At 48.7% G+C, this 21458-nt stretch overlaps 1 protein-coding gene across 3 annotated transcripts in view; it reads right to left on the minus strand.

Moving 5' to 3' along the window:
• Nucleotides 1-21458, minus strand: part of COQ8B (coenzyme Q8B) — a 68636-nt gene that overhangs the window by 28449 nt on the left and 18729 nt on the right. For all 3 annotated transcript variants that reach the window (XM_030219268.1, XM_030219267.1, XM_030219266.1), the window contains 8 exons: nucleotides 21245-21319; nucleotides 21016-21138; nucleotides 19938-20023; nucleotides 19670-19810; nucleotides 10660-10741; nucleotides 10329-10422; nucleotides 8642-8783; nucleotides 1030-1137 (listed from right to left, as the gene is read on the minus strand). In XM_030219268.1, coding sequence (XP_030075128.1) covers nucleotides 1030-1137; nucleotides 8642-8783; nucleotides 10329-10422; nucleotides 10660-10741; nucleotides 19670-19810; nucleotides 19938-20023; nucleotides 21016-21138; nucleotides 21245-21319 — 851 coding nt within the window. The remainder of the gene's footprint in view (nucleotides 1-1029; nucleotides 1138-8641; nucleotides 8784-10328; nucleotides 10423-10659; nucleotides 10742-19669; nucleotides 19811-19937; nucleotides 20024-21015; nucleotides 21139-21244; nucleotides 21320-21458) is intronic.

The raw sequence follows: 21458 nt of genomic DNA on the forward strand, positions 1-21458 counted from the left end.
CCACGAAAAAAAAAAAAATTTAGCAGGTGGGTAGCAAGTGATCCCGATATTAATGTGGGTCACCTTAGTGCACCCTGCGGTAAGCCTTTTTTTTTTTTTTTGCTGCAGTGAGCATGCATTAGTGTTTACACTTAAGCACACAGTTACGCTAGTATTCTATAAAGGAAGATAGGTGCACTGTTACAGAATTCTCCCTCACCATAGACCCAGTCACAAAAATACCCTTTTAATACCCATATTTCTACATCTATAAACTATACATGAATCAGAGTACAGTGGCGTATTTAGGGTAGGTGCATCGTGGCATACGCATCCCGTCAGACCCTGGCCCCCCTCTTAAAATCCTCTAGGTGTCTTCACCTGACAGTGGCACTCATAAGCTGCCTGCGGTCTGCTTCAGGACTTCCTCCCTGAACCATCCCGCCCCTGAGGGTGATGCAGCCCCTGTATAAAGTTCCTGGCTATGCCACTGCCAGGGTGTACACACTTATTCATGCACTTCCGCTGAAAATGAAACAGAACCAGCACAAACACCAAGGGGTAAATTCTATAAATGGTGCTCTAAAAAAAAAAATTTTTTTTTTTAATTAGCACTGGAAAAAAATCACCCTGGAACGCTATTCTATGGACAGTGCTCCGAGTTGAGTGCCGTTTATAGAATAGTACTCCACGCTGATTCCTGTGCCCAAAGTTGGCATTTGGGCGTGGGAATGGCTTTATCTTAGAACAAAACATGCAAGTTTTTTGGTCAGTTCCTGCCCCTGAGTTGTGTACTACTAGACAACATATTATAATTTACAGTAGCAATAATTGCCCAAGGGTGGGGCTTTTAATGCCTGTCTAGGTTTCAGCCAGGGCATTAACTGCCAATAAATGGCACTTAAGTCAAGGATTACTGCCAAATGATTATTAGATGGAGGATGAACAAAATAAGTTTAGTCAAAATATATCTGTACAATAAGGGAAAATAAAGGTTGGAAACAGAGAATCCCATTGAGCTGTGCAGGGAATACACAGTGACTTACTTACCTTGTGTTTCTGCATATCATAAAAGAAGTTGGACCAGTTGGGATCAGTCTGCATGAAGCGGAACTCAAACACTTCTCTCAAGCACAAGCGAAGGATGTTGTAACAAATCTGGGAAACAGGAGTGCAGAGAAACCGTTAGCTGGCGTTGGATTTTAGTCAACTCCAGCTCCAATTCCCACTCTCTAGGGAGGGCAGCAGCACCAAGCTAGGAGTGTGGTTGTAGGCTTCGGAGGAAGAGATCCATTTATCTTGCTAAGCACCAATTGAAGGCCAGTGAATGGTGCTTAAGTGGAAAACTGGCCTAATGGTTAGAGTAGTGAGCAGAGAACCAGTGCAGCCAGAATTCAAATCCTGCTTCTCCTTCTGACACTCCTTGTGACCTTGGGAAAATCACTTTACCTATCATTGCTCCAGATAACAACTTAGATTGTAAGTCATGTGGGGCAGGAGCCTAACTACTATAATATGAACTGTAACTTGCCTTGAGCCTCCCTCTGACTTCAAGACAGAAATGTCCTCTTGAACCCAAACCGATACAATATTAAGCAATCTTTAGGTTCCTCAATCTGAAATATTCTCAGTGTCATTTGCCCAAAAAGTTGAAAGAACTCTTGACAATCATCGTCATGTCACGCTTCAAACTTGGAAACAAAAAAGCAAACACTTTAGTCTAAAACAAATCATTCCCATTTAACTTCAATATTAAATTCAATAAGATCCCTGTTAAAAGTGGTCCTAGTGGTTAGCCAAAGTCTATATGGACTACAGATCATGTCTTTGTACTAAAAGGCCATTAATGCAAAGTATAATTATTAGTGTAATTATATGGTACTGTGATGTTTTATTATTTTAGTATGCTGAAAGTAGCTTTGAGTTTACCAATAGAAATGATGTACAAGTTAAACTAAATAAGCAGAGAAGCATAATTTTCCTACCTCAGGTTCTTTGTATGGTGCCAAATGATCCATAGTTTACAGCATGGGTGTCAAACTGTGATCCTGGTAGGCCGCAAACCAGTTATGAATATTCATTAAGGATATCCTAAAATCCTGTTTGGTTTGAGGCCCTACAACATCGCAGTTTGACAGCGCTGGTTACATGACATCACCGATACATTCAGGCCCAATATTCTGGCCTCCCTGCTTCCCACTTCTATAGGGAATTCTATACCATGTCTACAGGAGTACAAAATTGCCTTTAATGTGCATTACTAGTAATTATGTTCTATTGAATAAAATGGCACATGTGGTAAATAATTTGCACTAGCATATGCTAACACATATTAACACACTTCAGTAAATCTAGCCCCAGGTTAATGGCTGAGGTAATAGAAGATGAAAATAACTTGCCCAAGGTCACATGGAATGTCGGTGAGATCTGACCCTTGGCATCCTCAGGCTTGCCTGACCAATTTACTTCAATTCTTTGAAGGAGTAAACAAACATGTAAACAAAGGGGAGCCGGCTGATATTGTGTATCTGGATTTTCAAAAGGTGTTTGATAAGGTACCTCATGAAAGGCTACAGAGGAAATTGGAGGGTCATGTGATAGGAGAAAATGTCCTATTGTGGATTAAAAACTGGTTGAAGAATAGGAAACAGAGCAGGGTAGTTAGTGGGGTTCCTCAGGGGTCAGTGCTAGGACCGCTGCTTTTTAATATATTTATAAATTATTTAGAGATGGGAGTAACCAGCGAGGTAATTAAATTTGCTGATGACACAAAGTTATTCAAAGTCGTTAACTCGCGAGAGAATTGTGAAAAATTACAGAAGGACCAGACTGGGCGGCTAAATGGCAGATGACGTTTAATGTGAACAAGTGCAAGGTGATGCATGTGGGAAAAAAGAACCCAAATTATAGCTACGTCATGCAAGGTTCCACATTAGGAGTTACGGACCAAGAAAGGGATCTGGGTGTTGTCGTTGATAATACACTGAAACCTTCTGCTCAGTGTGCTGCTGCGGCTAGGAAAGCGAATAGAATGTTGGGTATTATTAGGAAAGGTATGGAGAACAGATGTGAGGATGTTATAATGCCGTTGTATCGCTCCATGGTGCGACCGCACCTTGAGTATTGTGTTCAGTTCTGGTCGCCGCATCTCAATAAGATATAGTAGAACTGGAAAAGGTGCAGCGAAGGGAGACAAAAATGATAGCGGGGATGGGACGACTTCCCTATGAAGAAAGGCTAAGGAGGCTAGGGCTTTTCAGCTTGGAGAAGAGACGGTTGAGGGGAGACATGATAGAGGTATATAAAATAATGAGTGGAGTGGAACAGGTGGATGTGAAGCGTCTGTTCACGCTTTCCAAAAATACTAGGACTAGGGGGCATGCGATAAAACTACAGTGTAGTAAATTTCAAACAAATCGGAGAAAGATTTTCTTCACTCAACGCATAATTAAACTCTGGAATTCCTTGCCGGAGAATGTAGTAAAGGCGGTTAGCTTGGCAGAGTTTAAAAAGTGGTTGGACGGTTTCCTAAAAGACACGTCCATAGACTGCTACTAAATGGACTTGGGGAAAAATCCACAATTTCGGGAATAACTTGTATAAAATGTTTGTACGTTTGGGTAGTTTGACAGGTGCCCTTGACCTGGATTGGCCGCTGTCGGGGACAGGATGCTGGGCTCGATGGACCTTTGGTCTTTTCCCAGTATGGCATTACTTATGTACTTCCTCCACTCCACACAAATTCAGCAGAGGATAACTGGTGGGAAGGGCATCTCGGGAAAAGGCCTATGAATATAGCTCATTGAGGGAAGGAAGGAACAGGGAAAGAGTGAATGTGGCTCCGCAAGGTAAGGGGAGAGGGGAGTGAGTAAATGGGACTCCATGGTAGGGGTCCACAAATGTATGCTTGCCTTATGCAAATACAATGATACTCTAGTCCTGGGTAAGTTAGAAGTGTGATACAACTTTCTATGGTTTAGATTCTAATCAACATATTAGATATTGTGATTCTAGTCAAATATAAATGCTTCTAGGATGCTGGAAAGAGTAGGATGCCAGATGCCAATTTTTGGTGGAAAGCTATGATTTAAATTTCTAGGAGTAATTTTACAAAGCATTTTCCACACGTAAAGCACGTTTTACATACAGAGAGTAGTTATCAAATTGTACAGGGATATGAATGTACAAAAAGTAGGCACACAAAATAACAGCATCTGTGTGTAGGAGTTCCTGGGGGCGTAGACTGGGCAGAACAACGATGTACATGTGTACTTTATAAAATATGCTCATGCTCACAGAGCACACAAGAAGAAATTAGATTTTACCTGATAAATTTCTTCCCATTAGTCCTTCCCACTAGTCCAGAACCTGTGGGATAGCTGTGTCAATCAACCAGCAGGTGGAGATAGAGAACTGAAAACTGAGCCGAGACATCTCTCTCTTGACATCCAGTCCTTCTCCTCGTATTTATGTAGGCAAAGCAATAAGGATAAACTCAGAACACAGAACAAACACAACAACCTTAAACAACTTGCTAACCTAACACTAACCTCTCTCACCTCTGGACAACTTGTAGAAAACAAGAGATATGCAGGAAGCACCATGCAAGGTGACAGTTATTTGACTCATTATTTCACACTGACTAAACATCTCTGAAACATCAGGTGGGCCAACAGAATAGTGGGAAGGGACTAACGGAAGAAAATTTTTAGGAAAGACCTAATTTCTCCTTCCATTATGTAGCTCCCCATTATTGCAGAATCTTAGGGATGTTCAAAAGCAATCCTTAGAGTGGGTAGGATCCTGGTGCAGCCACACTGAATATCAAAGCCCTGAAAATGTCTTCCAAGCGTGCCACATCATCCACTCTGAAGTGGTTGGCAAAGGTATGCAATGTCAACCACATCGCTGCCTTACAAATATTCTCCAGAGACAGCAAGGTAGTCTCTGCCCACGATGCTTCTGTATGCCTCGTAGAATGAGCCCACAAGTCCTGAGGAACCTGGTTCCCCACAAACAAATAAGTTGACGTGATAGTCTCCTTCAGCCATCTAGCAATTGTGGGCTTTGAAGCCATGAGGGCATGCTTCCGTTTACCAAAAAGCACAAACAGTATGTCCAACTTATGAAACTCATTTGTGTTTTTCAGATATCTAATGAGGACTCTACACACAGTGAGAAGCTTCAAGGAAGAACTGAGCCTCTGCGTCCTCTCTGCAAAAAGCTCCACAGATTGGTTGAGATGAAAATGTTGATACCACTTTGGGAAGAAAGAACTGTGCACAGGGAGACCCATGCCTCCAAAAAGTAGAGACAGGGACCTCAACAAGAAAGCCTGACGCTTCAAAACCCTATGCGCCGACGTAACAGCCACCAAGAACACTGTCTTTCACGTAAGGTCTTTCAAGGAGGCCTTCCGGAGTGGCTCAGAAGGAGAGTTCTGAAGAGTCCAAAGGACTAAATTAAGGTTCCACTCTGGACACAGCGTACAAAAAGGAGTCCACAAGCAGCCCACTCCTCACAAGAATTGAATGATATCCAAGTGAGCCGCAAGAGATGTCATCTGTAGTCGGGCCTTGAAACAGGCTAAAGCCATAACCTGAAATTTTAGAGAACCCAATGCAAATCCTTTCTGAAGGGAGAGTGTCCACACTAGAATACCAGTTCTTGAACGTCTTCTACACTCTCTTATAAACCATGGATGTACAGCGTTTCCGAGGCTTAAGCAAGGCAGCAACGACCGAATCAGAATAACCTTTATGTCTCAACCAAGCCCTTTCAACAGCCAAAACGTAACAACCAAACGGACACAGATCCTCCATGAGCACTGGACCTTGCTTCAGTAGGCTGTGTACCTGTGGAAGACAGAGATGATTCTCATCCAGCAGTTGAATAAGGTCCGCGTGCCACAGCCTTCACGGCCAATCCAGGACAATGAGAATTATTCAACCCTGGTGCAGCACAATCCTTTTCAACATACAGTATGGCCTACAGAGATAGCCTCACTTGCCTACTCCTGGTGGTCTAAACAAGATCTCTCAGGAGCTGGAGGGGCAGCAGGGCGAGAAACTGAAGCACCCTGCAGCAACTCTGACTGTCCCTGCTTCAGTAAATAGGCTTAGTGTAAGAAAAATATAAACTATGCAGAAAACAAAGATCCCGATGCAGTTGAATGCTCAGTCAGGCCCTGAGGCTGTAAAATGGCGGCTGTGCTCCACAAGTGAGCAGAGGCTGCTCCTAACTGCCAGTCGGCCCCAACAAAATGGAGTCCGTTCTCGTGCTCTACTGCATCAAACTGTGCATCGGCCCTGCCAGAGAGTTCGAAGATCCTGGTATATTCAGATGCTGTGCCAAATCCGAAGAGGTGCTGCCGCCGACTGTTTCCTTCACATCCTGCAGGATTCTCGCCTTACATACACTACAACGCCCTAACACCAGCTGGCAGGCCCCACAATAGAAACACCGCTTAACTGCCTTCGTGGGAATTGCCATTCTCCCCATCACAAGTGCAGCACAACGTGTCCCAAGCAGTAAGTCAGGATCCCTCCCCTGTACTAAGTAGAACTTGCACAGTTCTGAGTCAAACTTTAGTTGGATTTGCCACTGCCAGCTGCTCACCCCAAGCTCGGAGTTTCCACAAGTCTTACCACAGATGAGAAAAGCTCAGGATTGATACTCTGTCCCATGCTCTCCAGCAAACCTCTTTCCTTTTTTTTTAGGTTGCTGTACTAGAAAAGGAGAGCTCCACAGGAAACAGGAGAGAGGTGAGGGGAGGGAAGAAGTAAATTTGCGGGGCACCACAGACAGGGATCTGAAGACCTCCAGATATGACTTTGCAGACTCAAGCCACCTGCAATGTTCAACTGGGGACCAGTTGACCCAAGGAGGTTTAATCACAAGAGATGGCTTGATGTCAAAAAGTTGAAGCCGGTTCCCCTAGCAGCTGCCACCCTGGTTTGTCCAAAACAAACTGTCAGCTGATGCAGCCACATTGTCACTGTTCATCATTATTTTATCTCAGTTATAGTTAGAAACATGCCGACTTGTGCAGCGTATGAATGTACACAGAGGAACTACCAGCTTAGGGCTAGCAGTGCATTTTGACAGTGTGACAGCAGCAGAGGCAGCAGTTGGGGGTGCTGGTGGAGCAGAGGGGTCCCTAGCTCAGCCCCCAGGGGGGTGTCGGGACTCCTTGGTGACTTTACTGAGCAGCATGTGGTCTGCTCTTGTGCTGGGGATCTTGGCTGCTATCTTCGCCTGCTTCTGATTCGCGGCTCCAGGGGGAAGCTGCCATTGGTGCAAGAGGAGGCGGCGTGTGCGCAATGGGCTGGCGAGGAGGAGACAGCAACAGGATATTGTCTAGAAGACCAGGTACCTGTGTATGAAGCAAAAGAACAGATGGTGGGGGGAGGAGGGGGCTCAGAGGGCGCAAAGGGACAGAAATCAGATAGGTGTGAATGATGCCAAACATGATCCCCTGCTGTCCTGAAAAGAAAGGTGCAGCTGTACACGCAGTTCTTTTTCACCGCTCACAAACAGCTCCTCGGGCCCCGTGTGCTTTATATGTCCGCCACAGTCACAGGGTGGCATTGAACTCCCCTTACATCCCCCCCACCCCAATGCCCTTCTAACAGAGAGAGTGCCAAACCTAGGAGGTTTAACAATATAAACCTCACAAGTTTGCTATTGTTTTGGACAAAACAATATGACAGCAAGCTCTGCCCACTGGCTTCAGCCCATATAATGGGTCAGATAGGATCATGCTGTCTCCAGTCATCAAAACTTCCCTGAGTTGGCCAACTGCACCAAAAGCAAAGCACTCAGAACCAGAGGAGCTGGACTGGATGCTAAGAGATATGTCTCAGCTCAGTTTTCAGTTCTCTATCTCCACCTGCTGGTTGATGGGACAAAACTATCCTACAGGTTCTGGAATAGTGGGAAGCTATGTGATGAAAACATATTACACTTTCTTCAGAAGAGGTAGAAACTTGTGCGAGAGCATTTGCATGCTACTGGGGATACATTTGAGAACCTCTTTTAGAACTATGTCGGCCTTTGAAAAATCTTTAGGTGCTCCTTTATGAAATTACACCCAACAGGTATGAAGCTGCTGCAGCCAATAATGCAATAGACTAGTCTACTTCATCAAACATGGCAACTGGTTTACTTCCGATATTCACGCATCTCGCTCCTTCCCGTTTATATATATCAATAAAGTTTATTGAATTGTGTAACGTGCCTGGAGCATAGGTATGGAAAAGTGAGTAATTAACATCCGAGCCCTCGAGCAATTGCATCCACCTCCCATTACTTCTCAGCATTACAGGTTCAAGAATGGGAAAATACAAGTGCTCTTCTATAAGAGTTCAGCGAGAGGTCTGGAAGAGAGTCTGAGCAGACGAAAAAACAGTGTGAGCGAAAGATGCAACAGTGTTTCTCTCTCAGCACAAGATGAGTGCAGTTTCTCTAATTCCAAGTTTAGACATGTACAGGTTAGATCCCCTTTATTTGCATGCTAAGTTATTGCAAAGGGAATGTGGAACTGAAAGCTCTGGATGTGTTTATTTCATGCAATTGTCACTGCAGATTGCTGTCAAGCTCTCCAGCAAAAACTAGTACAGGAAACAAAAGTCATCATGATGCTTAATTCTAGAAGACTCACCTCATTCCTAATGTCCTGCGAGAGACTGGCGCAGTGGTCCAGTGGCACACCAGACACCAGCTCCATGGTGAGAACCCTCCTTGTGGTCAGATCATCAATCACTTTTGGGACGTAGAAGAAAGGGTCATCTGGCAGCAACTGCCTGAATGGGGGAAGGGGGAGAGCAAACGGAGTCAGCGTCTGTGAAAAAGGGTCTTGTGCCATTACAGCTCCCAGAACAGGAAGGAGACACATGCCAGGGAACTAAATTCTGCTCAGTGCCAGGCAGATGCATTCCTAAGTTATGCCCCTCTGCTTAAAGGAGAATTGTTATGATTTTAAACGGTCTCTTTCTGCAACATGTGTTAAAATGCCTTTTTCTCATCCCTTTAATATCCAGGCCAGTATGGAGGGAGCCATTTTGTTCAACAAGAAGCCATGGATGATATCAGTCATGTCTCAGGTGCAGCATTTCACTTATTATGCTTACCATTTAAATACCACAGCAGGAGCGAGGAAGACACCCTCTACGGAAATCCAAAGGAACCGAAGCAGGAGTAGAGGATGGTCACAATGACAATCCTCCCAGGGAGATCAAGTCAAAGCAGGTTTTATTACAGCACTAAATGAAAAGACCCACCACGGGCCGCGTTTCGGCAGACGCAACTATCTGCCTCAGGGATCACTGTACACAACTTGTGAATTGTCCACAGTGTCCTTTGTTTTACACCGCAGTGCTGTGGAGACTGCGCTTCATTGGCTTTTGTTACTGCACCAGGCATTACTCTCAGTTGTCCCACAGATTTTGTAGAATGAGCCCTGAGGCAGGTGCTGTGTTCGCTGAAACACGGCTTGTGACGGGTCTTTTCGTTTTGGTGCTCTTAAGCTGCTTTGAACTTGACCCCCTGGTGGATTGTCATTGTGTCATCCTTGACTCCTATTTTGGCACCTTTTAGATACCAACATGCTACAGATGTGCATGATAAAGAATTAAACAGTTATATTTACAGGCTGCTGCTGACATGAAGTATAACAATATGTCACCGAGGACATAACTAATGCACAAAACGCTGCCTCTCTGTTAGCTGCAATATCTGTTGAAGTGTTACTATATCCTTAAGAATATACAAGGCAGCCCTGCTCTGTTGCTTCTATAGCTTTCTGCGGCATTGGACTACTCGTGAAGTATACAGCTGCCCTCTGTCAATTAGGTTATAGCAGGGCTTCCCAGACTTGTCATCTGGATCCCAGCCAGTTAGGTTTTCAGGATGTCCACAATGATATGCATTAGATTAAACTGTATATTCTGTGTCTACAGGTTCACTGTGGACATCCTGAGAATCTGACTGGCCTGTGGAAAGGAAACAAAAGGAAAGGGGATGGGATTTGATATACTGCCTTCTGTGGTTAGAATCAAATTGGTTGTACCTATTACATACAGGTATTTTATTTTTACATGGGGCAGAGAGGGTTAAGTGACTTGACCAGAGTCACAAGGAGCTGCAGTGGAATTGAACCCCGTTCTCAGGGTGCTGCACTAACCATTAGGTTACTCCTCCACTCCAGAGAAGCCCTGGGCTACAGAAAAGCCAGGGTATGGTACAGGTAGAGAGACACATGTTCACTTTTACAGATAAGTCTTGACAGCTTGCAACTGGGGTTCATTTTTACCTCTAGATAGCAGAAGCCAAGTCAAAAAAAGTGTCACCTGAATCTCTGGGCACACTCAGCTTCCCGTGTGTAGTTACATTCCCACTCCAGCTCTCGTCGCAACACCTGGATGCTGTTATCCGGGAAGAGGCCTGAGGAGACAGGAAGTGTCAGGGCAGGGTGTCAGGATCCCAGTAGGAATCATCAAAAACAGGACATGAGGATCCATGGGAACACCACACCTGCCAAACTTTAGCCCAAGGGAAACTGTTTTGGATCGCATCTTTCATGAAAACTGTAAACCCGCGAGCTCTAGAGAGAGCCATATGACCTAACATCTATCCTACAAAGCTTCTCCCACAGTGAGAGAACACCCAGTGCCATCTTACCTTCTGGAAGCACCACATTCATTTTCAATATAGAGAGCAAATTGTCAGTGTCACTGTTGATACTTTCTGCAATCCCTGGGTACTGTCACACAAGAAAGAACAGAAGAATTCTTAGTTGTGGTGATCCAAATAGCAGTAAACCCAAAGTATGTGTAGCAGAGGATGGATAGAAAACCCCAAAACAAAAATATATGCACAGAGTTCAACAAATCCTGGGTGCCAGGTTGCCATGAGGGGCATAATCAAACGGCGCTGGCCATCTATACGGGCAGCCATCTATATGGCCGGCGCCGCAAACAGTGGTCCCGAACCGTATTATCAAAAAAGAAGATGGCCGGCCATCTTTCGTTTCGATAATACGGTTGGGGCCGGCCAAATGTCAGAGATGCCGGGTTTGAGATGGCTGGCATCGGTTTTTTCGCCGATAATGGAAACCGATGCCGGCAATCTCAAACCCGGCCAAATCCAAGGCATCTGGTCGTAGGAGGAGCCAGCATTTGTAGTGCACTGGTCCTCCTCACATGCCAGGACACCAACCGGGCACCCTAGGGGGCATTGCAGTGGACTTAAAAAATTGCTCCCAGGTGCATACCTCCCTTACCTTGTGTGCTGAGCCTCCCAAATCCCCCCCAAAACCCACTACTCACAATTGTACAACACTACCATAGCCCTAAGGGGTGAAGGGGGGCACCTAACATGTGGGTACAGTGGGGGGGGGGGGGGGGTTGGAGGGCTCCCATTTAACTTGTCTGGAATGTTTTTACGTTTGGGGAGCGTGCCAGGTGCCCTTGACCTGGATTGGCCACTGTCGGTGACAGGATGCTGGGCTAGATGGACCTTGGTCTTTCCCAGTATGGCACTACTTATGTACTTATGTACTTAGGTAGGGGGGATGGGCCTGGGTCCACTTGCCTGAAGTGCACTGCACCCACTAAAAACTGCTCCAGGGACCTGCATACTGCTGTCATGGAGCTGGGTATGACATTTCAGGCTGGCATAGAGGCTGGCAAAAAAAATGATTTTTAATTTTTTATTTTTTTTGGTGGGAGGGGGTTGGTGACCACTGGAGGAGTAAGGGGAGGTGATCCCCGATTCCCTCCGGTGGTCATCTGCTCAGTTGATGCACTTTTTTGAGGCTTGGTCCTAAAGATAAATGGACCAAGTGAAGCAGGCGAAGTGCTCGCCAGAGCTGGCCTTCTTTTTTCCCCATTATCGGCCGAAGCCGGCCATCTCATAACCATGCCCCCGTCCCGCCTTCCATATCCTGCGGAAATGCCCCCTTTACCTTTGACCGGGTCTGTGACGGAAAGCAGTTGGAGCCAGCCAAAATTGGCTTTCGATTATACCGATTTGGTCGGGTTCAGGAGATGGCCGGCCATCTCCCGATTTGTGTCGGAAGATGGCCAGCCTTCTCGTTCGAAAATAAGCTGGCATAGCACCTAGAAATTTCATCCTGGCGCCCAGGATTTCTTACCATGATTGTTTTTTAACCCTTCCTCGGTGCTGCATCAAACTCTTCCTCTCCCCTCCACAGCGATTGGGCTCTGCAGATACTAGAGTCACACAATGCAGGAAGTTGGGGAAGTCTTGCGGAACTTGAAACTGCAAGACTTCCCCAACTTCCTGCACCCCGCGGCTCCAGGGGGGGGGGGAAGAAAAGGAGTTTGAGGCAGCGCTGTGAGTAATGGCTGAAAGGGGGGGGGGCACGAGAAAAGCTGGTTGAAGGCTGGAGAAGGAGCATGAAAGAGCCTGGGTGAAGGCTAGAGGGAGGGTTATGAGAGAAAGAGAGATTGAGTGAAGGTTGGGAGAGGTGGTATGAGAAAGAAGCTGATGGAGACCCAGCCTATGGTGACAGGTGAAACAAAAAGGCAAGCTGCCTCTTTGCTTCACCTATCTAAACTAGAGGGTGCTGTCACACAGCTGACAACATGCTTTGGGAAGGGAGACTATTGACTTTTGCAATGATTAGCAGAGGCACCTTAAGGAACTGATTTACTTAAGTTTTGTTGCCCACAGACAAAATAGAAGAGGAGGGTAAAACTTTAGTAAGTCCATTTCTAAAAGAGCTACTGCTAATCTGGGAGGGGATTCCAACCCCCTCCCTCCAAAAAACCAAACAAACAGTATAGCAATGCTTATGTTCTTATTCTTAACTGTATTGATAGAATTACGTTATTTTACTGTGTTTTAGCTCGAACATTTTGAAAGTGCAAAAATTGCTAGGTAGTAATGCTAAAATATCAGTAAAGCGAATGCTACATACCTGTAGAAGGTATTCTCCGAGGACAGCAGGCTGATTGTTCTCACTGATGGGTGACGTCCACGGCAGCCCCTCCAATCGGAAACTTCACTAGCAAAGTCCTTTGCTAGTCCTCGCGCGCACCGCGCATGCGCGAGGCCGTCTTCCCGCCCGAACCGGCTCGAGCCGGCCAGTCCAGTATGTAGCAAGACAATACACTTCAAGGGAAGACACAACTCCAAAGGGGGAGGCGTGGCGGGTTTGTGAGAACAATCAGCCTGCTGTCCTCGGAGAATAGCCTTCTACAGGTATGGTAGCATTCGCTTTCTCCGAGGACAAGCAGGCTGCTTGTTCTCACTGATGGGGTATCCCTAGCCCCCAGGCTGACTTCAAAACAACAACCATGGTCAATTGGGCCTCGCAACGGCGAGGACATAACTGAGATTGACCTAAAAATTTACCAACTAACTGAGAGTGTAGCCTGGAACAGAACAAACAGGGCCCTCGGGGGTGGAGTTGGATCCTAAAGCCCAAACAGGTTCTGAAGAACTGACTGCCCGAACCGACTGTCGCGTCGGGTATCCTGCTGCAGGCAGTAATGAGATGTGAATGTGTGGACAGATGACCACGTCGCAGCTTTGCAAATTTCTTCAATGGAGGCTGACTTCAAGTGGGCTACCGACGCAGCCATGGCTCGAACATTATGAGCCGTGACATGACCCTCAAGAGCCAGCCCCGCCTGGGCGTAAGTGAAGGAAATGCAATCTGCTAGCCAATTGGATATGGTGCGTTTTCCTACAGCCACTCCCCTCCTATTGGGATCAAAAGAAACAAACAATTGGGCGGACTGTCTGTGGGGCTGTGTCCGCTCCAGATAGAAGGCCAATGCTCTCTTGCAGTCCAATGTGTGCAGCTGACGCTCAGCAGGGCAGGAATGAGGACGGGGAAAGAATGTTGGCAAGACAATTGACTGGTTCAGATGGAACTCCGACACGACCTTTGGCAGAACTTAGGGTGAGTGCGGAGGACTACTCTGTTGTGATGAATTTGGTGTAAGGGGCCTGGGCTACCAGGGCCTGAAGCTCACTGACTCTACGAGCCGAAGTAACTGCCACCAAGAAAATGACCTTCCAGGTCAAGTACTTCGGATGGCAGGAATCCAGTGGCTCAAAAGGAGGTTTCATCAGCTGGGTGAGAACGACATTGAGATCCCATGACACTGTAGGAGGCTTGACAGGGGGCTTTGACAAAAGCAAACCTCTCATGAAGCGAACAACTAAAGGCTGTCCTGAGATCGGCTTACCTTCCACACGGTAATGGTATGCACTAATCGCACTAAGGTGAACCCTTACGGAGTTGGTCTTGAGACCAGACTCAGACAAGTGCAGAAGGTAATCAAGCAGGGTCTGTGTAGGACAAGAGCGAGGAACTAAGGCCTTGCTGTCACACCAGACGGCAAACCTCCTCCAATGGAAGAAGTAACTCCTCTTAGTGGAATCTTTCCTGGAAGCAAGCAAGATGCGGGAGACACCCTGTGACAGACCCAAAGAGGCAAAGTCTACGCCCTCAACATCCAGGCCGTAAGAGCCAGCGACTGGAGGTTGGGATGCAGAAGCGCCCCTTCGTCCTGTGTAATGAGGGTCGGAAAACACTCCAATCTCCACGGTTCTTCGGAGGACAACTCCAGAAGAAGAGGGAACCAGATCTGACGCGGCCAAAAGGGAGCAATCAGAATCATGGTGCCTCGGTCTTGCTTGAGTTTCAACAAAGTCTTCCCCACCAGAGGGATGGGAGGATAAGCATACAGCAGGCCCTCCCCCCAATCCAGGAGGAAGGCATCCGATGCCAGTCTGCCGTGGGCCTGAAGCCTGGAACAGAACTGAGGGACTTTGTGGTTCACTCGAGATGCGAAGAGATCTACCAAGGGGGTGCCCCACGCTTGGAAGACCTGGCGCACCACTCGGGAGTTGAGCGACCACTCGTGAGGTTGCATAATCCTGCTCAACCTGTCGGCCAGACTGTTGTTTACGCCTGCCAGATATGTGGCTTGGAGCACCATGCCTTGACGGCGAGCCCAGAGCCACATGCTGACAGCTTCCTGACACAGGGGGCGAGATCCGGTGCCCCCCTGCTTGTTGACATAGTACATGGCAACCTGGTTGTCTGTCTGAATTTGGATAATTTGGTGGGACAGCCGATCTCTGAAAGCCTTCAGAGCGTTCCAGATCGCTCGTAACTGCAGAAGATTGATCTGCAGATCGCGTTCCTGGAGGGACCAGCTTCCTTGGGTGTGGAGCCCATCGACATGAGCTCCCCATCCCAGGAGGGACGCATCCGTGGTCAGCACTTTTTGTGGCTGAGGAATTTGGAAGGGACGTCCCAGAGTCAAATTGGAGCAAATCGTCCACCAATACAGGGAGTCGAGAAAACTCGTGGACAGGTGGATCACGTCCTCTAGACCTCCTGCGGCCTGATACCACTGAGAGGCCAGGGTCCATTGAGCAGATCTCATGTGAAGGCGGGCCATGGGAGTCACATGAACTGTGGAGGCCATGTGGCCCAGCAATCTCAACATCTGCCGAGCTGTGATCTGCTGGGACGCTCGCACCCGCGAGACGAGGGACAACAAGTTGTTGGCTCTCGTCTCTGGGAGATAGGCGCGAGCCGTCCGAGAATCCAGCAGAGCTCCTATGAATTCGAGTCTCTGCGCTGGGAGAAGGTGGGACTTTGGATAATTTATCACAAACCCCAGTAGTTCCAGTAGGCGAATAGTCATCCGCATGGACTGCAGGGCTCCTGCCTCTGATGTGTTCTTTACCAGCCAATCGTCGAGATATGGGAACACGTGCACCCCCAGCCTGCGGAGTGCCGCTGCTACCACAGCTAGGCACTTTGTGAACACCCTGGGCGCAGAGGCGAGCCCAAAGGGTAGCACACAGTACTGGAAGTGGCGTGTGCCCACCTGAAATCGCAGATACTGCCTGTGAGATGGCAGTATCGGGATGTGTGTGTAGGCATCCTTCAAGTCCAGAGAGCATAGCCAATCGTTTTGCTGAATCATGGGGAGAAGGGTGCCCAGGGAAAGCATCCTGAACTTTTCTTTTTCGAGATATTTGTTCAGGGCCCTTAGGTCTAGGATGGGACGCATCCCCCCTGTTTTCTTTTCCACAAGGAAGTACCTGGAATAGAATCCCAGCCCTTCTTGCCCGGATGGCACGGGCTCGACCGCATTGGCGCTGAGAAGGGCGGAGAGTTCCTCTGCAAGTACCTTCTTGTGTTGGAAGCTGTAAGACTGAGCTCCCGGTGGACAATTTGGAGGTTTTGATGTCAAATTGAGGGTGTATCCCTGCCGGACTATTTGCAGAACCCACTGATCGGAGGTTATGAGAGGCCACCTTTGGTGAAAAGCTTTCAACCTCCCTCCGACTGGCAGGTCGCCCGGCACGGACACTTGGATGTCGGCTATGCTCTGCTGGAGCCAGTCAAAAGCTCGCCCCTTGCTTTTGCTGGGGAGCCGCGGGGCCTTGCTGAGTCGCACGCTGCTGACGAGAGCGAGCGCGCTGGGGCTTAGCCTGGGCCGCAGGCTGTCGGGAAGGAGGATTGTACCTACGCTTGCCAGAAGAGTAGGGAACAGTCTTCCTTCCCCCGAAAAATCGTCTACCTGTAGAGGTAGAGGCTGAAGGCTGCCGGCGGGCGAATTTGTCGAATGCGGTGTCCCGCTGGTGGAGAGACTCTACCACCTGTTCAACTTTTTCGCCAAAAATATTGTCCGCACGGCAAGGCGAGTCCGCAATCCGCTGCTGGAGTCTATTCTCCAGGTCGGCGGCACGCAGCCATGAGAGCCTGCGCATCACCACACCTTGAGCAGCGGCCCTGGACGCAACATCAAAAGTGTCATAAACTCCTCTGGCCAGGAATTTTCTGCACGCCTTCAGCTGCCTGACCACCTCCTGAAAAGGCTTGGCTTGCTCGGGGGGAAGAGCATCAACCAAGCCCGCCAACTGCCGCACATTGTTCCGCATGTGTATGCTCGTGTAGAGCTGGTAAGACTGGATCTTGACACGAGCATAGAGGAATGGTAGGCCTTCCTCCCAAAGGAGTCTAAGGTTCTAGCGTCCTTGCCCGGGGGCGCCGAAGCATGTTCCCTAGAACTCTTAGCCTTCTTTAGGGCCAAATCCACAACTCCAGAGTCATGAGGCAACTGAGTGCGCATCAGCTCTGGGTCCCCATGGATCCGGTACTGGGACTCGATCTTCTTGGGAATGTGGGGATTAGTTAAGGGTTTTGTCCAGTTCGCAAGCAATGTCTTTTTTAGGACATGGTGCAAGGGAACAGTGGACGCTTCCTTAGGTGGAGAAGGATAGTCCAGGAGCTCAAACATTTCAGCCCTGGGCTCGTCCTCCACAACCACCGGGAAGGGGATGGCCGTAGACATCTCCCGGACAAAGGAAGCGAAAGACAGGCTCTCAGGAGGAGACAGCTGCCTTTCAGGAGAGGGAGTGGGATCAGACGGAAGACCCTCAGACTCCTCGTCAGAGAAATATCTGGGGTCTTCCTCTTCCTCCCACGAGGCCTCACCCTCGGTGTCAGACACAAGTTCCCGAACCTGTGTCTGCAACCTCGCCCTGCTCGACTCAGTGGAACCACGTCCACGACGGGGGCGTCGAGAGGAAGACTCCCTCGCCCGCATCGGCGAAGCTCCCTCCGCCGACGTAGTCGGGGAGCCCTCCTGGGAGGTGGCCGCGGTCGGCACCGCACGCAGTACCGACGTCGGGGACCTCAACCTGGGCGATGGGCCAGCCGGCGCCACGCTCGACGGTACCGGAGGCGCAAGCACCGCCGGTACCGGAGGGGTAGGGCGCAACAGCTCCCCCAGAATCTCTGGGAGAACGGCCCGGAGGCTCTCGTTCAGAGTGGCTGCAGAAAAAGGCTGAGAGGTCGATGCAGGCGTCGACGTCAGAACCTGTTCCGGGCGAGGAGGCTGTTCCGGGCTGTCCAGAGTGGAGCGCATCGACACCTCTTGAACAGAGGGTGAGCGGTCCTCTCGGTGCCGATGCCTGCTGGGTGCCGAAGCCCTCGGCGACCCAGAGCTCTCGGTGCCGACACGGGGAGGAGACCGGTGTCGATGCTTCTTCGATTTCTTCCGAAGCATGTCACCGGAGCTCCCCGGCACCGACGAGGAGGACGTAGAATCCATCCGTCGCTTCCTCGGGGCCGAGACCGAAGAGGGTCGATCTCGGGGGGGCTGTACCGCGGGAGCCCTCAGGGTAGGAGGAGACCCACCCGAGGGCTCACCGCCACCAGCAGGGGAATGGACAGCCCTCACCTGCACTCCACTCGATGCACCACCGTCCGACGACATCAGGAGACGAGGTCCCGGTACCACCGACGTCGATGCAGCTATCCGATGTCTCGGCGCCGATGCAGAGGCCCGATGCCTCGATGCACTCGATGCAAGGGCGGCCGAGGAAGATGGTCTGGACGCTGACGACGTCGATGCACTCGAAGATCCCGGTGCCGATGCCGACGAAGAGCCCGAGAACAACACGTTCCACTGGGCTAGTCTCGCTACCTGAGTCCGCCTTTGAAGCAGGGAACACAGACTGCAGTTCTGAGGGCGGTGCTCAGCCCCCAGACACTGAAGACACGACGAGTGTCGATCAGTGAGCGAGATAACCCGGGCGCACTGGGTGCACTTCTTGAAGCCGCTGGAAGGCTTCGATGTCATGGGCGGAAAAATCACGCCGGCGAAGTCAAAAGCCGAAATGGCGAAAATTAAAGCACCAAAAGTTTAGAGGGAGAAAAATCTCGACCGAGGCCGAAAGAGGCCTACCCCGACGACGAAAGAAAACTTATCGGGGCAAAAAACTGGAAGTACGGGGAGGATTGACACGAAACCCGGGGAGGGTTTCCGGAGCACTTCCCGCAGTAGAAGAAAGCTTTTCCGAAGAAAAAACACGCTCAAAAAACTTTGGACGCGCGAGGTCGACTCTCCGGGGCTCGACACGGCGAAAAAACGACCGTACCGAGTGCGGACAAAAGAAGACTGGCCGGCTCGAGCCGGTTTCGGGCAGGAAGACGGCCGCGGGGGCGCACGAGGACTAGCAAAGGACTTTGCTAGTGAAGTTTCCGATTGGAGGGGCTGCCTTGGACGTCACCCATCAGTGAGAACAAGCAGCCTGCTTGTCCTCGGAGAACATCAATATAACTTAACATAATTAAATGTTGTTTAATAGCAATTCGCAAGTATGATGATTAAATAAATATGCAAGATTTCTTGTTGAAATTCAAAGCAGTTGTCAAGAAAACAGCAAAAAAAACCTGTAAGGTGTTTCTTTTTTTTTTTTGCCTTACCCTGCATGTCTTTAAAAACCACTCCACCAAACCCACAGAAATCATGGCTAAAATGAGACCATGTAAATCGCGACTCCACCCCAGGAACACCTACACTGAAGTTCACATAACACTATGCGCCTGCTTGTCACTTGCATGTTTGTAACTGGCTGGATAATTTTATAAAAGACCATTTACACATGAAACATCCTTTACAGAAGTTCTGTAATAGACATAGAACAAAGGCCAGGGGTCAGACTAGCAGAGCTCGGAGGGAGATCAGGCTGGCATGTGCCTTGTAAGTAAGACCTTGCAAATGATTTGGTCATTGGTTCAAGAAAGATGTAGGAAGACATCAGTGAGCGTCAAGAATGGAACCCAGACCTTCACATTAACTCCACCCATCAGGATTTTCTTGAGGTGATATGTCAAACTCACCTGGACCTTCATGGCCACCTCCCTGCCATCATTTAGCACCCCCAAATGCACTTGCCCAATGGAGGCAGCTGCAAATGGACGCTCCTCGAAAGAGGCAAGTTTCTGCTGCCAGTCTGGGCCCAGCTCCTCCACCAACACCTTCTAAAACACCAGTGAGAGAGACACACCAAGAGGTATCATTAAGACTGGCAGATGTCTGAATATGACTGCGGTATTAATCAAACACTCTCAGAGAGAGCTGATTGTCATGGCACTTAGCTTCACTTACAAGCATTTGCCAAGTGGGCATAAAGTCTGCACTCTGTCTAACCCGCTCAAAGATCTTCTGCAGCTGAGGGCTGATAAAGCTGCTATCTGCAGAAAAAGAGAGGGAAAGGTGAGGTTTGGGAATCATACAGGCATGACACCAATGAGAAAACCGATGACAGTTAAAGCCACACTGCTATTACTCAGTAGCTCCTGTGTGCGTTACATACTTTGGCAAAGCCATCCTACCAGACAGTAGCTCCAGTGTGCATTACATGGTTCGATGAGACAGCGTTGCTATCAGTACGGTCTTGCCAAACCACATATCAGATGGTAGCCCCTGTGTGTATTATGTGTACAGACTGACTTTAATTATCGTATAGTTGGTGATTAGTGAGGGCAGGAGCAATTCCCACGCTAGTTGCTACATCAGGTTCCTGTCTCAAAATGGCTTCTGAGACTGTCGCTGGAAATCCTAGAACCCATGTTGACGCAGCTGCTGGTGTGGCCAGAAGCAAGTGGGCATCACTCCCGCTTCCACTAGCCATCAATGACATGGTAGGCCGTGGAGGAGGGCTGCTGCAGCTGACAGGTGGGTCTGGAAGGGGAGCTCTTTCTGGTTGGGGTGGAGGGGAGATAGTGAGTGCTGTTTGGGAATTGGGACAGGGCTATTTTAATTTTCAGCTTCGGTTTTGGTTGAAACTGAGCAGCTAATTTAGGCCGCAGATTCAGTTTCGGCTGAAAACAAAAATCCTGGTTTCAGTCAGGCACTAGTTATGTGGTTCAGTGAGGCCACATTGCTATTACAGAATAACCCTAGAACTGCTACCACACAGCAGTCCCTGTGCATGTCACATGGATTGGCAATAACACACTATCAGACCGTAACCTCTATGCGAATTACATTTGCAGGTGAGGGACACTGCTGTGAGATGGTAGCCCCTGTATGCATTATGTGATACGGCGAGGAAAAACTGTTATCGAATAGTAGTCCCTGTACATATTGCATGGATTGGTGAGGATGTGCTATGAAGAACGTAGCCCTTATGTGCATTACATTTTCCAGTTAAACACACTGCTAAGAGAAGTAGCCACCGTACCTTGAATGCTCAGCATCTGCCCTATTTTCAGTGCAGCCCCTCGCACCCGGCACAGCGTGTCCACTATCTTTTCAGCATTGGCCTCTGAGAGGAAAGGACTAGAGTCTAACAGGGACTGAGTATCTGTGCAAAGAGAATAGGGACACTCGATTTTGTGTAATGAGAAGTACTCCTTACCCCACCATTTATAAGAATGAGCCACTGCTCTGGGACTGTACAGAGCTCTTACCTTTGGGGTTCTCCCCATTTAGAGATTTCCGTGCCATTTCTGTCAAGGTGCCAAGTCCTAGGCTTACTGCCAGACCTAGAAGTGAATAACCCTACAGAGTCAGTGTCAAGTCAAAGGGAAATACTGTATTCAAACACCCTCGACTCCCAACGGCCCACTACATGGAGTAACTAAGACACTGGGAACAATTCTACATGCCCTGATGCTGCACAGT

This window comes from Microcaecilia unicolor, chromosome 11 (genome assembly GCF_901765095.1).
Source record: "Microcaecilia unicolor chromosome 11, aMicUni1.1, whole genome shotgun sequence".
In the NCBI taxonomy this organism is placed as follows: Eukaryota; Metazoa; Chordata; class Amphibia; order Gymnophiona; family Siphonopidae; genus Microcaecilia; species Microcaecilia unicolor.